This window comes from Hyla sarda, chromosome 5 (assembly GCF_029499605.1).
Source record: "Hyla sarda isolate aHylSar1 chromosome 5, aHylSar1.hap1, whole genome shotgun sequence".
Lineage (NCBI taxonomy): Eukaryota > Metazoa > Chordata > Amphibia > Anura > Hylidae > Hyla > Hyla sarda.
Genome location: NC_079193.1, coordinates 321504192 through 321520856, shown reverse-complemented (window position 1 = coordinate 321520856; position 16665 = coordinate 321504192). Strand labels below are relative to the sequence as shown.

The following is a 16665-nucleotide window of genomic DNA, read 5'->3' as shown; positions in this document are numbered from 1 at the left end:
CGGGGGTTGTGTGAGACAATAAACCTCTTTCCATGGTCCGTAATCTGAACAGACATCGCAGGCCTATTCTTAGCTTTATCGCATGGCTGGATAAAAATCACTTCTGACATTTAGAACCTCAATTTGGGATGTGTAAGAAAAAATACCTGAATTTATCATGTGATAATTGTGGTGGGGTCGGGCACTTACCTCTCAGGAATGGAGACCTCTGCCCACACATTGCAGTCCTTGCATTAACCAACCTGTATCTTTCAGGTGTTACACGTTTGCGGATTTGCCCTGGTACCAGAACAAAATAGCTGCGGCCTTATTTGCAACACCGCCGTCCTCAACATTTGATGAGGTAACATTACAAACCAACCTGAATTATTTTTCTTTGTAGGTAATAAAATTGTCTTTCTTAAAGGAGTTTTCCAGTCTTGAAAAATGTATCCCCTATCCTTAGTTTCAGCTGGGGCCCCCCCCATGATCTCCCATACGGGGCCCGGTTTGCTGGCCAAAGAACGCGTGTCGTCCACAGCACGAAGCGGCGGCTGAAACACCCCCTCAATACAACTCTATGGCTCTGCCGCAGCGCTGTATTGAGGGGGCGTGTCAGCTGCCGCTTCGTGTTGTGGTCGACACGCGTTCTCTGGCCAGAAAGACGGGGCCCCGTATGAAACATCAGTTTTTCAGGACTGGACTACTCTTTTAAAGGAGTACTATGGCGCTTTTTTTTTTATTTTATTTTTTTATTAACCCTCCGTGCCTGGGCTGCAAAACAAACTTTAACTCACCTGCCTACTTTCCCCCATTGTTCTGATATGTGTCCTGTTCTCCAGTCTCTGTCTTCTTCAGCTTCCTACGGGATGGTGAATCACACTGCTCTCAGCGGGACATTGCTGCAACCGGCGATACACTAAGAGCAGCCTGATTTACCATCCCCCAGGAAGCGGAAGAAGACAGAGACCGGAGAACAGGACACATAGAGCAATGGGGGAAAGTAGGCAGGTGAGTTAAAGTTTGTTTTGTTTCATTGTTGCAGCCGGGGCACGGAGGGTTAATATTAAGCACCATAGTACTCCTTCAAGTGTCCAACTTGGTGCAATACAAATTCCCATCCACATGCAGCAGAAAACAAGCATCTTGAAAATAAGAGAATACTGTGGCTTTTCCAACACTCAATGTTCTCATAATGTTTCAGCATTATTTGTTCCAATGCTTGGTGTGAAATGTAAAGCCAAGGTCCACATGTAACACAGGTTTTACCACAGGCTAAGGGAAAAATTAACAAGAGATTTAGAAGGGTTATCAAGGATTACAAAAACAGCTCCACCCCTGTCTTCAGGTTGTGTGTGGTATTGCAGCTCTGTTCTATTGAAGTGAATGGAGCTAAGTTGTAATATCACAAAACCTGAGGACAGGGGTGGTGCTATTTTTCTCTTCCGGGATTAATGTCTATAAAAGGACATTTAGTGGCGCTCAGCTCTGAGGATGCCACAGACAAGCAGAGTGTTACAACATTACAGGTGGTCTTTTCCTGAAATGTGGTTCTGACGGCTTGGAGCCCCACTGATCAGATCATAAAGAGTGGGTCTAGGTGCTCCGTCTGGTGCTGCGGCTGAGTATGCACACTGCTGATCCATTCACACTGCTAGCGATAGCGGAGGACTGTACTTTCTTCATCAATCCCATAGAGATTAACCCCTTAAGGACTCTCTTATATTTTCATCCACAGACGAGTATGAGGGCTTGTTTTTTGCGTGACCAGTTGTCCTTTGTAATGACCTCACTGATTTTACCATAAAATGTATGGCGCAACCAAAAAAATAGCATGTGATGGGAAATTGATAAGAAAACCGCAATTTAGCAAATTTTGGAAGGTTTTGTTTTCACACTGTACAGTTTACAGTAAAATACACATGTTTTCTTTATTCTATGGGTCAATATGATTAAAATGATACCTATGATTACATACTTTCTTATTTATTTTTATTTTTTTTAACCAGTACAATAGAAAACTTAACCAAATTAGTGCGTTTAAAATCCCTCTATTTTGCTGACCTATAACTTTTTTCATTTTTCCGTATAAGTGGCGGTATGAGGGCTCATTTTTTTTGCGCCGTGATCTGTACTTTTTTTTTTATGTTCACGCCATTCACTGTAAGGAATAATTAAAGGAGTACTCTAGTCCAGAGTATTCCTGCTCCGTTCTGCCCGGGCTGCAAAATAAATGAAAATGAACCATCACTCACCTCCCTGGGTTCCCGCGGAGCGCCACTACAGCTGATCGGTCCTCCGGTCCATCTCCTTCATACTTCCGGGTGTAACGAAGCGTCACATGGCGCTCAGCCTATCGCGGGCCGAGGCTGAACATCGCGGCGGCCGGCGATAGGCTGAGCGCCATGTGACGCTTCGTTACACCCGGAAGTATGAAGAGGATGGACCGGAGGACCGAATAGCTGTAGTGGCGCTCCGCGGGAACCCAGGGAGGTGAGTAATGGTTCATTTTCATTTATTTTGCAGCCCAGGCAGAACGGAGCAGGAATACTCTGGACTAGAGTACTCCTTTAACATTATATTTAGAGATGAGCAAATTTACAGTAAATTGGATTTGTCACGAACTTCTCGGCTCGGCAGTTGATGACTTTTCCTGCATAAATTAGTTCAGCTTTCAGGAGCTCCGGTGGGCTGGAAAAGGTGGATACAGTCCTAGGAAAGAGTCTCCTTGGACTGTATCCACCTTTTCCAGCCCACCGGAGCACCTGAAAGCTGAACTAATTTATGCAGGAAAAGTCATCAACTGCCGAGCCGAGAAGTTTGTGACGAATCGAATTTACTGTAAGTTCGCTCATCTCTAATTATATTAATAGTTCAGATATTTACGCATGCAGCAATACCAAATATGTTTATGAAAAAAAAAAATTTTACACTCTTTGGGGGCAAAATGGGGAAGAAGGGACAATTTACATTTTTATTGGAGGAGAGGATTTTTCACTTTTTTTTTTTTACTTTTATTTTTACACTTTAAAAGTTCCCATAGGCAACTATTTATAGCAATCATTTGATTGCTAATACTGTTCAGTGCTATGTATAGGACATAGCACTGATCAGAAGATGCTGGGAGGCAGGTGAGGGGACCTCCGGCTGCCATTACAGATGATCGGATTGCCGCACCAGCGCTGTGGGCGATCCGATCATGCATTTTTCTGACCGCACTCCCGCAGATGCAGTTATCTGTATTTATCACTGCATCTGAGGGGTTAATGGCAGACATCATTTAAATCAACTGGTGCCAGAAAATTAAAAATATTTTTTTAAATTAACTATTTAAAAATCTTAATCCTTCCAGTACTTATCAGCTGCTGTATGCTCCACAGGAAGTTCTTTTTTTTTTTTCTGTCTGACCACAGTGCTCTCTGCTGACACCTCTGTCCATGTCAGTAACTGTCCAGAGCAGGAGAGGTTTTCTATGGGGATTTGCACCGGCTCTGGACAGTTCCTGACATGGACAGAGGTGTCAGCAGAGAGCACTGTGGTCAGACAGAAAAAAAAAAAAGAACTTCCTGTGGAGCATACAGCAGCTGATAAGTACAGGAAGGGTTAGGATTTTTAAATAAAAGTAATTTACAAATCTGTTTAACTTTCTGGCCCCAGTTGATTAAAAAATTTTTTTTCCAGTGGAGTACCCCTTTTAAATGTGCATTTTTTCCCCCTTACCTTTAGAGTGCTGTACCCAAAATATTGCCCCGAGTGTTTAAAGCAGTGTTTCCCAACCAAGGTGTCACCAGCTGTTGCAAAACTACAATTCCCAGCATGCCCGGACAGCCAACTTAGGCCTCCTTACATGGGAGACTGTAGGTCAAAGGTCACTTTGTGACCTGGCCCTAAATCCCCTATCACTTTGCAAATGTTGTTTCATGTATACTTAGGTCATTCCTGTTAGCTTACATCTGTGGTTGTCAGATAAGCTTGTGTATACAGAAGGTTTAGTTTCTAGTTATCTAGTAAGTGTAACATTGGGCATATAGTCTCTCCTGGATTACTATGTCCAGATATTTAAAGGGGTACTCCAGTGGAAAACTTTATTTTTTAAAATCAACTGGTGCCAGAAAAGTTAAAAAGATTAGTAAATTACTTCTATTAAAAAATCTTAATACTTCCAGTACTTATTAGCTGATGTATACTTTTTGGATTTATTTTCTGCCATGACCACAGTGCTCTCTCCTGACATTTCTGTCCATTTTAGGAACTGTCCAGAGCAGGAGAAAATCGCAATAGCAAACATATGCTGCTCTGGACATCTCCTAAAATGGACAGGGGTGTCAGCAGAGAGCACTGTGGTCATGACAGAAAAGAAATCCAAAAAGAAAAGAATTTCCTCTGTAGTATACAGCTGCTAATAACTACTGGAAGGATTAAGATTTTTTTTAATAGAAATAATTTACAAATCTGTTTAACTTTCTGGCACCAGTTGACTTGAAGAAAAAATATAAAAATAAAAAAACATTTTCCACTGGAGTACCCCTTTAAGCACTCGTTCACACAATGGAAATTCCAGGTGGATTCTGCTTGCAGCAGTCACCTGTAGATTTTAGTGGGATTCTGCTGCACAGGTAACACTATAGAATTTCTGTGGTGGAAATTCTATAATCAGATTCTGCCGAAAGAATAAGAATGTTGAATCCCTTCTCCCCAAAGCTGATTTCCACTTGAAATAAGCGCCAATTCTGCAAAGTATGCAAACATAATTCAATAGAGGCCTAAGAAATCTTCTCATAATCTCATTAAAGCGGTACTCTGGTGGAATTTTTTTTATTTTTAACTCAACTGGGGCCAGAAAGTTAAACAGATTTGTAAATTACTTCTGTTTAAATTTTTTATCCTTCCAGTACTTATCAGCTGCTGTATGCTCCAGAGGAAGTTGTATTTCTTTCTGGAATTCTTTTCGGTCTGACCACAGTGCTCTCTGCTGAACCCTATGTCCATATTAGGATCTGTCCAGAGAAGGATATGTTTGCTATGGACAGTTCCTGACATGGACAGAGGTGGCAGCAGAGAGCACTGTGGTCAGACTGGAAAGAAATTCAAAAAAGAAAAGAACTTCTATAAGTAGCTGATAAGTACTGGAAGGATTATGATTTTTAAATAGAAGTAATTTACAAATCTGTTTAACTCTCTGGCACCAGTTGATTAAAAAAATATATATAATAGTTTTACACCTTTTAAGGGTGGAGTCACACACAGCACAGCCACAATATTTGACTCTGTAGATGTGCTGCCAGCAGTCACAGAGCGATGGAAGAGCAAGCTCCCTGTAGCTCCATTTGTAGCGGCGGATTTCCCGCTGGCTGACACATACAGAGCTACCTAGCCGCAGCAGGGAGCTCACTCTGCAGTCACTCTGACTGCCGGCAACGCATCCACAGTGCCAAGTACACTGCGGATGTGCTGTGTGTCACCCTACCCTTAGTGCAGGGCCCAAGTCCTACAGGAACACATAGGAATAGAGTTCCTGCATAGTTTTTCCACAGCAGGACCACTGTTTCAATGAGCAGGAGTCCTACAGGACCAGCACTTGAGTGGAAACGCTTAACTTAACCCCTGCCTTAGTGTATATTGTTCTGCAGCTACAGGATACACTGAGTTTGATGTTAGATTATTCCTTTTTTTTTCTTCCAGGCTTTAATATATTTTGAGATGGCTGAAGAAGGTAAGTGACATTACAGCAGTGACATACAGATTTCTTTATAACCCCCCGAAAGTGCAGGATAACCCTTTCCTAACCCACTACCACCCTGTCCACTTATGCAAAGATACCCAGGGTGCACAGATTATACAATCCATAGGTTGCACATCTATTAACTTTTTTTCTTCTTTGGTAGTCGATCCAAATTTTTACAGCAAAAACCTACTTTACCTGGGAAAGACGTTTCTGAAGCTGAAGAACAATGAGTTAGCCTTACAGTGGCTGCAAAAAGCGAAAGACTATCCTGTACGAACAGAGGAAGACAAGGCGGTAAGGCGGGAGTGCTCTCATATTACAACCTTCCTTGTTTGATCTATGGTAACCTGTCATCACTTTCAGTTGACAGCGGTGTCTAAAGGGACATTTTAAACCATCCCTGGTGGTCCAGTGGGGTGGATCGCCCCCCTGCAGCGAAATCGCGGGGGCACGATCCACCGCTGAGGTAGCCGGAGGGTTTACCTCTGCTTCTGTGCTGGCTGCTGCACTGAGAATGATACAGCCTGGCAGGAGCAGGCTTTATCAATCAAGTGCAGAGCACACAGATAAATGTGGCTCTATGGAACCATATTGATCTGTATGAGGAATTTGATTCCTCCTAAAAATCCCCTAAGGGTGACTAAAAGTGTAAAGAAAAAAAAACATTTAATAAAAAGTTTAAAAAAAACCTTCCATATTAAAAGTTTGAATCACCCTCCTTTTCCCAAATTCCATTTAAAAAAAATATGGAAACATAATAAAAATAAACATATGTGGTATCGCTGTGTGCATAAATGTCCGAACTATAAAAAATATGATAATTAAACCGCACTGTCAATTGCGTATGCGTAAACAAAGTCCAAAATTGCGTATTTTTGTCCACTCTGTATACCCTAAAAAGGAGATTTTTGTACTCACCGTAAAATCTCTCTTGTAGCTTTCACTGGGGGACACCGATAGTGATGGGTGTATGCTCTTGCTACTAAGAGGTGCTGACACTAGGGGAAAAAAATCAGCTCCTCCTTGGCAGGATATATCCACCTACTGGAAGTGAGGTAATCAGTTTTGTCACAAAGCAGTAGGAGAAGCCAAGAAATAAATATGTCCGAAGGACCCTAGAAAAAAATCCCAGATAAAAAAAAAAAAAGAAGAACCGTAAAAGATTATCCGGACAAAAAAAAAATTAAGAAATGGGTGGGTGCGGTGTCCCCCAATGAAGGCTACGAGAAAGAGGTTTTACGGAGAGTACAAAAAAAACTCAATTTCTCGGCCGCTCTTCATTGGGGGACACGGATACTGATGTGACGTACCAAAGCAGTCCCCTAGAGTGGGAAGAACAACCACCAAAGAAAGGGAGTCCGACCAGAGACCGAACCCACTTGTCCGTAAGGCCTGAGGATGAGATCCCGGGCAGAGATAATCGAGGCCTACAAACTGAGCTCCCAGAAGAAACCCCTGTCCATGGAGATTTTTTAGGATGCCAAAAGAAAGAGACAGTCTTATGTAGAAACTCGAAACCTACGTTCCATATAGAGAGACAAGGAAAAAGTCGACTAGGAAGCCAGATGGGCCGGAACCATCCCAGGAGGAGGTAGGAAATAAACTGCAAGGAACACAGAACCAGACAGAGGGCTAGCTCGGCAGGAAACAAAAATGGAAAAGGGCACAACAAAAGAACCCCATCCAGAGACAAACGATTCAAGAGAACATGGCGGAAAAAAAACACCAGGGAGAGCAGACGACGAGAACAGGAGGTGGAGACAAGAAAAAAGAAAGATGGATACTGGCTCTAGAGAGGCTTGGTGCTTATAATCGATGACCTGAACAGCTGCAGACCCAAGACCCCCCCCCCCCCCCCCCCCATCCCAGAGGCCTGCTGCGAGCACATGGGAGGCAAAATAAGCTTGACTAGCGTGATCCGGATGACCGGATCGCTCTCAATCTCGGGAGTACATTAACCCCGAAGGAGTAAACAGAAGTAATAACGGCCAAAAAAAGGAGTGGAACACCCTGAAAAGGGGCATCCCGAAACACCGGAGTGACCGACATGGGAACTGGAGGTTCCCGGGTCACCTGGAAGACGTACATTGAAGAATAAACAGGCAAAAGGGGCATCCCGGAGAGGCCGACATGGGAATTGGAGGTTCCAGAGTCCCCTGGAAGACTGACACCTGTAGAGTAAGTAAACCCAGCGTCCGCGAAATGCTCAGGGTGACAAACTTCTGTCAAGACAAGAAGTAGTGCGGTACAGAAAGCCCGCCCCACAAAAGGGATCACTGAGAGGTCTAGGCGGGAAAGCTAACCTGCCCGAGACCTCAACCATCACTAAGCCCCAAAGAACCAGGAGGGCCTACACGGGAAAAGAAGGCACGCCACAGCATGCTAGGATAGTTTCCAAGACAAGAAGACTAACCGGACATGGACCCCAGGGGTCTCAGCGGACCAAAGCACTCCGAAGCATCATCCCGTCAGGACAGGAACGGAGAAGGAAACAAAAGAGTAATCCAGAAGACCATAGTGTCAGTGTAGCGCACCTGACACTGACAAAGGGAAGGATGAACACACCCCTCCAGGGAGCCTGCACCGAGGGAGGAGGTGAGCAATGGCAGGACCCAAACAACAGACGATGCTAAACTGGTTGTCGCAGAGCCATACATGATGGCATTCTCCTCTGTTGGAGGAGTTTATGCAAAGTCTGCATGAGCAGCAGTAAATAACCCAAAATTGGGAAGAGAGCCAGGCAGCAAAAGTGTGCAGCTGCTGATTGCTCTCAGCAAAAAGCAAGAGCCCAGCCAAGTACCCCACCTATAAAGTGGAGGGGAAAAACAAGGGATGGTCGCAATGAAATTCAGGCACTAACCATGCCAAGCTCCCTGATCCCCCAAACCCCCTGTGGAAGGGGGATTGTCTGGTACTGGGAGGACGTAGCTCCCAGGAACCCTGCAACAACATATCGAGGAGCCAATTTGTGTCCCTGAGAGATCGGAATTCTGGACACTGGTGCTGGGTAGAGATGAGCGAACTTAGGGATTCGATTCTTTGCAAACTTCTCGGCTCGGCAGTTGATAACTTTTCCTGCATAAATTAGTTCAGGCTTCAGGTGCTCCGGTGGGCTGGAAAAGGTGGATACAGTCCTAGGAGACTCTCTCCTGTGTACACCTTTTCCAGCCCACCAGAAAGCTGAACTAATTTTATGCAGGCTAAAGTCAGCAACTGCGGAGTCGAGAAGTTCGTGACAAATCGAATTACTGTAAGTTTGCTCATCTCTAGTGCTGGGCAAAAGATAAAAAGATGTGACTATAAATGCAAGAAAGAAGCGCACACACACATCAACCAAATCGTTGAGAGGAACACCCCAAAGTGGTGAAATTCTGGACCAGTTGGGCGACAATGGAGCCATCCTGGTCATTGTCTAAGGCAACAGAGCCCGTGCCTGAACCACCCTGCACAGGAACCCCGGACAGATACCTGAAGGCAGGGGGGCTGAACTGACTGTGTCGCCCCATCAGGCCCCATGCCATAACAGAGGTGCTCAACTGCCGTAGACCTGTGGAAACAAGATCACAGTAAGGGCCGAGGCACACCCCACCGAAAAGAGAAGGTGGGCTCTACTCTTGCAGAGTGGCCTAGCATACGTAGGGACACAGACATGGTTTCCGCATGATAGTAGTCGGGTACGCAAAAGAAACCGCAGACATCCAAAAGTTTGGCAGTATGGAAGACAGGCTCAGAACCCAGCGGTGTGTCACAACCATGCCCCTAGCAGACCAACTTTGCACCCTTAGAAAGGGGAACAGAGTGCTGCTGTTGCTGTGAAAGGCCATGGAACATGCAGGAAACTCCCACACCCCATCTCCTAATGGTGCCACACACTAGGACTGCTGTTGCAGACACGAGATGAAGGATATATGTGGGAAAGGAAACATGCAGACACTGTATGACAGACTGGTATGAAAGGTCCAATGAACCCACACACTTTTTTTGAAAATTCACATGGAAAATGAGTCACCGGACTGCAGCCGCGGGAGCGTCAAGAATGGAGGAGTCACCTGGTGGATTAGAAAACCATGCAGACACAGTCTGGCTATCTGGCATAGGAACCAAGGCCACACCGGGCCCCTCATGCAGAACCACACACAGAAAGTGGATTACTGGCCTTCAGCCGAGAGAGCATCAGGCATGTAGAGAGAGACCTGGTAAAGGAGGAAACCCCGCCAACCAGTATGCAGTGCATTGTATCACTCGGAAGTACACCTTGGAATTGGGTTACCTGAACTTCCATCTACGGTGTGGAAAGGGTAAGGTAGTTGATCCGAGGTAGTAGTAAACCCTGCAGACAACAGTCTGGCTGACTGGTATGGGATTTCTGAACACTGAGGGTCACACCTTTAAACCCACCCACAGAAAGAGGGGCATTGGAGTGCGGCCGAACTAATGGGCGACCTGGCAGATGAAAGTCTGGCTGACTGGCATCAGTCCCGAGGACTTGCAGGGACCCTCATCCAGATTACGTACACCAGCAGTGATGTACGGGAAACCTGACCATGCCCCGCGGCAGCCCATAGATGGGAGACTGACGGCGGTGGAGACCATGCAGACAGTCTGGCTGAATAAGTACACCTCCCAGGCGCTGGCAAAAAGGGGACAGCCAGATAGGTGATCACTGTGCCCCTCAGTCGCATGTGGGAGGGAGGGGAAGCTTAGGAGCTGTGGATAGTATCCCTTCCACCCTGGGAGATCGGGGGAGGCTGAGGAGACATGGATTGTATCCCCGTTACCCTGTATAGGTCCTATAGGACACGCTGGGTCACTTCTTCGTACACCTCGCACAGCAGTGGGGTACCGGAACTCCAGCCGCAGATACATCCGCCGTGTGATGAGTAACAGGCAGTGGAGGAAACCACGCAGACCACTGTCTGACTTACTGGTATGGATCCATAGTATACAACGGATCACTCCTTTCGGACACCTCGCACAGCAGTGGGGTACCGGAACTCCAGCCACAGATACATCAGCTGTGTGATAAGCGGCAGGCGGCGGAGGAAACCACGCAGACCACTGTCTGGCTGACTGGTATGGGTCCATAGTAGACTACTATCCGGCATATCGACATCAGGTCCAATCCTTGCCCACGCACGACACTTCCACGGAGACCTCGCACTGGACATGGGGACCCGGAGCACTAGCCACGGATGCGGCAGCCTGTAGAGGAGGGAATCACATTGTATGACATGCCAAGAACGCCCGCTTAATGGGTGGCCGGCAGACCTGACAGGAGTCTCAAAAGCGTCCTTAGTGTCCGCCAGGAATGTAAAAGCCCTTGCAAGGGCACCACCAGTGTCCTGCCTCGGTAGGGAGGGACTGGAAGTTGGCCGTGGGCACGACGGACATGGTATGTACTCAGTGGCAGGGGCTAAAAGTCACTGAATATAACCCTGGTAGTTACTAAGGGACTGTGAAATTCCTGACGGTGGTACATATACACTCCCTGACAGAGTGATAACTCTGCAGAAAATAGGTACGCCAGAGGCATACCCCAACTGACTCAATGTCATTTGTTAATAGGTCACCCACAGGGTGACTGAAGCAAATAAAGCTGCCCCCAATACAGTTCCTAGGAATGGGACCCTGCAAGATATTAAATTGAATAAAACAGATATGACAGACCAAAGCTATAATAGCGCTTGGTTGCCACAAGGGGGAGCTCACAAGAAGCAATGGAAAACAAGGGTACAATTTTATTGGCCACAAGAGGGTGCCAAACGCCACCAATTGGTCTGAGTGACTAGCAGTAGATTTTTTTTTTTTTATTTATGGCATGAAGTAAGTGTGGGAAGCAACTCTCCAATTGCATGTTATTAAAAAATATGCTTCTTTCTATAAAATTTTCCACTTGGTCTCCCTACCAGCCCTGGCCGTAAACTTTTTTTTTTTTTTTTTAAATAGATTTCAGACTCATGCTGGAGTCCTAAATCTCAGACTGCAGCCGGGACACAGACAAGCTCAGCACTGCTCCCTGCCTGTGAATCAGACAGGCAGGCAGTAGCCAGCACTGTGCTCATAGCACAGCAGTACAAAACTCCTTGGGGATAATGATCCCCTCAGGGATAACCCTGACTAAAGACTCCCAAAATAAGACTTAACTTTTTTCTTTTAACCAAAATAAGAAAAATTGTGCTCAATGGCCACTGAGCACAAATTTTCTTATTTTGGTAAAAAGAATAAAAGTTAAAGGGGTACTCCGGTGCTTAGCCATCTTACTGTCACGCCCCCTCCCGTAGGCATGCATTGAGGGGTGGAGCGTGACGTCACATGGGTGTGCATGCGTGACGTCACACGCCGACCGCCCTGTGACGTCACATGGGTGTGCAGGCGTGACGTCACGACGCCCGCCCTGTGGTCGCCCGTAATCAGACCCGGAGCGAACACGCTCCGGGGACTGATTACAAACGGGGTGCCGCGTGCAAGATCCTGGGGGTCCCCAGCGGCGGGACTCCCGCGGTCAGGCATCTGTCTAAGCACCGGAGTACCCCTTTAAGTTTTATTTTGGGAGTCTTTAGTCAGGGTTATCCCTGAGGGGATAATTATCCCCAAGGAGTTTTGTAGTACATAAGTTGCCCTAAGACCCTTCTTGGTGTTTTTTTTTGCACATAGCACAGCAGGGCATACTCCTGATTCTGCCTCCCTGCATGCCCTCGTTCATTTTACTATCTGAGCTCCGATCTTATTTCTCTCTGCACACACTGTTGTAAACAGAGAGGAAAGATTCTGAGCTGCTGTGATCACAGCCTCTATGCTGGGCCACGCCCCCTTCCTCCCTCACACTAAGACGCCTGAATGAGCAGCCAAGAAGACAATAAATCAGGTAGAGGGGGTTGTGAATGAAAAGAAACACAGGGATAGTGTCAGTGAGAGTCAGGGAATTAGGGAGAGTTTAGATCATGATAGGTACTCTTTAAGGCTACGTGCACACGGAAAATTTCCATGCAGACATTTCCCCTACAGCAGACCGCTCGGAACTGCGGCTTCTCATAAGATGGCAATTCATTTCCGTGCGGACTCCGCCTGAAAGAATAGACATGTCCGCCAGAATCGAGATTTTCACAGAGCAGCAGAATCCCATTGATATCAATGAAACTCTGCTGCTGTGGAAACTCCATTGTGTGAACATAGCCTTAAGGGACTAAAAAAACACTTTTTATTTCCTCCAAAAATATCACTGTGCCTGTCTGCAGGTTGTGCGTGGTATTACAACTTGGCTCCATTCACTGCAATGGAAAGGAGCTGCGATAACACACACAACCTGCAGACAAATGTGGTGCTGTTTTTTTAATACATAAGCTCTGTTTCCTAGTGCTGCATAACTAATGTTGGTTTGTTTTTATAGGTGTATAAGGAGGCTACTGACATTCTCAAGTCATATGGAGTAAAAGTCTGATTCTTCCTGCCTATGAACAGAAATCACTAACTATTTCGCTTCTTGTGTATATTTTTATTATAATGTTAAAGAAAATTAAAACTTTAATTTCGCCATAATACCTCAAGTAACACAATAGCAGTCGGCACATGCAAGTGTATCTAGAATGTTACAGAGCAGAAGGGTATGTTCACACTGAGGTATTGGAGCGCAATTCCGTGGTGTGAACCCCTAACATAAGGACCTGTTCACACTGCAGAATTTCAGCGGTGGACAATTCCGCTGCTGAAATTGTTACGCACAAAGGAGGAACATGTCCCTTCTTTGCACAGAAGTCCATGAGACCTGCATTGCCGTTAATGGTGACAGCGCAGGGCCGCACGGTCCCACCGCCAAAGTCATCTCGTTCACATACCCTAATGGGGATTAGAAAAAAAGGCCAACACTGGAAATGTATATGCCTTAGTTTGAATTTGGAGTTGACTTCTATGGGGGTGGCGGGGGGTTCTAGTCATGTACTGTAACCTGTGCAGGGAGGGGAGCAGTGACATCGCCTTATTTAATCTATATATTGGTGTCCTCTCTCACTGTAATCCTGTAGGGATGGTGTCTGAGCTCCCAGGAGGGATCTAATAGGTGATGTAATCATTGTAGTTGGCAGGAATCAGGGGCCACAGGGCAGACCACTTTCTGTGACACATTAAGCACTGTGGTTTTACGGGGGTCACATGACTCAGCTACATTAATGACATGTATGGATGCAGTGGCAGATGGTACTACAGAAATACTGGGGGCGAGTGTGTTATACAGGCAAGAAAAAAAAAAGTGCTTTTGTAAAGGGGTATTCTGTGATTTATCAATTTAAAAGGGGTACTCCCCTGCCCCAGAGTCCGGAACGTTTAGTTCAGAACACTGGGTGCGGGGATTGCGACGTCACACCCCCTCAATACAAGTCTATGGGAGGGGGCGTGACGGACATCACGCCCCCTCCCATAGACTTGCATTGAGGGGGTGTGACGTCGCAACCCCCGCACCCAGTGTTCTGAACTAAACGTTCCGGACTCTGGGGCAGGGGAGTACCCCTTTTAAGCTATGGGTCTATGATGCAAAGTAATGGATAGTGTCAATTAACTTGTCTGGGGTGGATTGTGCTTTTTTTTTTTTTTGGGGGGGTATTTTCATGCAACAGAGCTTCTGCATTCCTCTGCACTATGGATTACCGTCATCTCAAGCCTTTCCCGGCTTGATTTGCCGTCACAAGTCAGCTGATCAGAGGACCTGGCTTCTTCTCTTCCTTGACAAGCCATGATGACATGGGGCCTGTACGTCCTGCCATGCCAGCGTTGGAATATGTCCTAGCTATCTGCAGATGTGAGACAGCGGGACCTACAGATGGGCCACACACATCAGGGCCATATAGCTTAAAAGTAAAAAAATAAAATAATAAAGTAGTAGTCTTTACCACTTTTTTATTTTTTTACCTTGTTGTGCGCAGCAGATAGGCAGCGACTCAGGGCTCAGCACTACACTATGAACCAAATGTATTGCTTTGATCAAATAAAACCTTTGTAATAAACAAGAACACAATGTCTGGTTAATATTGTGTCAGTAAATGAGTTTACGACCCCATTGAAGTCAATGGTTAGCAAAATGAACTGCAGTAAATACGGAATGTGTCATCCTACCCTTAATAAGTCAAATTTATCTTTTTAGTTTGTTGAAAGAGCTGTGTACAACTGAAATGACTTCATTCCCAGCTCACAAACGTGTGTTTATGGCCATGCAAAAGTCCCTTCTGCTTGTGGATTAAGGGTGGATTCACACTAGAACGTAGCCTTCTGCTTGTAGTATATGTCCCAAAACCAGCCCATTGTTAGGCTAGGATTCCACTGAGGTGTTTGCATTGCATTTTTTTAGGCTTAAAAACGCCAGAAATACTGGCACTGATTTTCCCTGTGCGTTTTTGCATTTGAGTGGAAATTGCATTTTTTGGCCCCTTTTGGCTTTTTTCTCCCCAAAATTATTTGGGTACCAATAAAAAAAATAAAATGCAGTAGGGATGGAAAAAAATGTAACAATTTTTTATAACAATTTTTATTTTTCAACATGAGACCAATTTATGTGGGCGGGCTGGGAACAAAAAATTTAGCAGACAATAAAAATGTAGAAAGGGGCCATTTAAATAAAAATTTTTTTTAAACATTTTTATTTTAATAATGTGCTTAACCCCTTAAGGACCGGGGGTTTTTCCGTTTTTGCATTTTCGTTTTTTGCTCCTTGCCTTTAAAAAAATCATAACTCTTTCAATTTTGCACCTAAAATGCGCCACCAATTTTACTTTGTAAAGACGTCAGTCATTTTGCCCCAAAATCTACGGTGAATCAGGAAAAAAAATCATTGTGCGACAAAATTGAAAAAAAAAAAACGCTGTTTTGTAAATTTTGGGGGCTTCCGTTTCTATGTAGTACATTTTCCGGTAAAAATGACACCTGATATTTATTCTGTAGGTCCATACGATTAAAATGATACCCTATTTATATCGGTTGGATATTGTCAGACTTCTGGAAAAAATCATAACTACATGCAGGAAAATTAATACGTTTAAAATTGTCATCTTCTGACCCCTATAACTTTTTTATTTTTCCGTGTATGGGGCGGTATGAGGGCTCATTTTTTGCGCCGTGATCTGAAGTTTTTAACGGTACCATTTTTGCATTGATAGGACTTATTGATCGCTTTTATTCATTTTTAAATTATATAAAAAGTGACCAAAAATGCACTATTTTGGACCTTGGAATTCTTTTGCGCGCACGCCATTGACCGAGCGGTTTAATTAATGATATATTTTATAATTCGGACATTTCCGCACGCGGTGATACCATATGTTTATTTTTACACTGTTTTTTTTTTATTGGAAAAGGGGGGTGATTCAAACTTTTAATAGGGGAGGAGTTAAATGATCTTTATTCACTTTTTTTTCCACTTTTTTTTGCAGTGTTATAGGTCCCATAGGGACCTATAACACTGCACACACTGATCATTGTTATCCCATAGGGACCTATAACACTGCACACACTGATCTTCTATGCTGATCACTGGTTTCTCATAAGAAACCAGTGATCAACGATTCTGCCGCATGACTGCTCAGGCCTGGATCTCAGGCACTGAGCAGTCATTCGGCGATCGGACAGCGAGGAGGCAGGAAGGGGCCCTCCCGCTGTCCTGTCAGCTGTTCGGGATGCCGCGATTAGCCGCGGCTATCCCGAACAGCCCGACTGAGCTAGCCGGGAACTTTCACTTTAAGTGAGATCGGCGCTGCGCGCTACTAGAGGCAGGTCCCGGCTTCACTATGACGCCGGGCCCGCCATGATATGACGCGGGGTTACTGTGTAACCCCGCGTTATATCAGAGCAGGACCAAGGACGTACCGGTACATCCTTGGTCCTTAAGGGGTTAAAGAGGTACTCCGGTGCTTACACGTCTTATCCCCTATCCAAAGGATAGGAAATAAGATGCCTGATCGCGGGAGTCCCACAGCTGGGGA

General features: G+C 45.3%; 1 protein-coding gene across 4 annotated transcripts in view; it reads left to right on the top strand.

The window, feature by feature from the left end:
• The window catches only part of RMDN1 (regulator of microtubule dynamics 1), a 69723-nt gene extending 55636 nt beyond the window's left edge, over positions 1 to 14087 (top strand). For all 4 annotated transcript variants that reach the window (XM_056522287.1, XM_056522288.1, XM_056522290.1 and 1 more), the window contains 4 exons: positions 256 to 343; positions 5662 to 5692; positions 5865 to 5998; positions 13092 to 14087. In XM_056522287.1, the coding sequence (XP_056378262.1) occupies positions 256 to 343; positions 5662 to 5692; positions 5865 to 5998; positions 13092 to 13142 (304 nt within the window). In that variant the 3' untranslated portion in view covers positions 13143 to 14087. The remainder of the gene's footprint in view (positions 1 to 255; positions 344 to 5661; positions 5693 to 5864; positions 5999 to 13091) is intronic.
• Positions 14088 to 16665: the final 2578 nt, after the last annotated feature.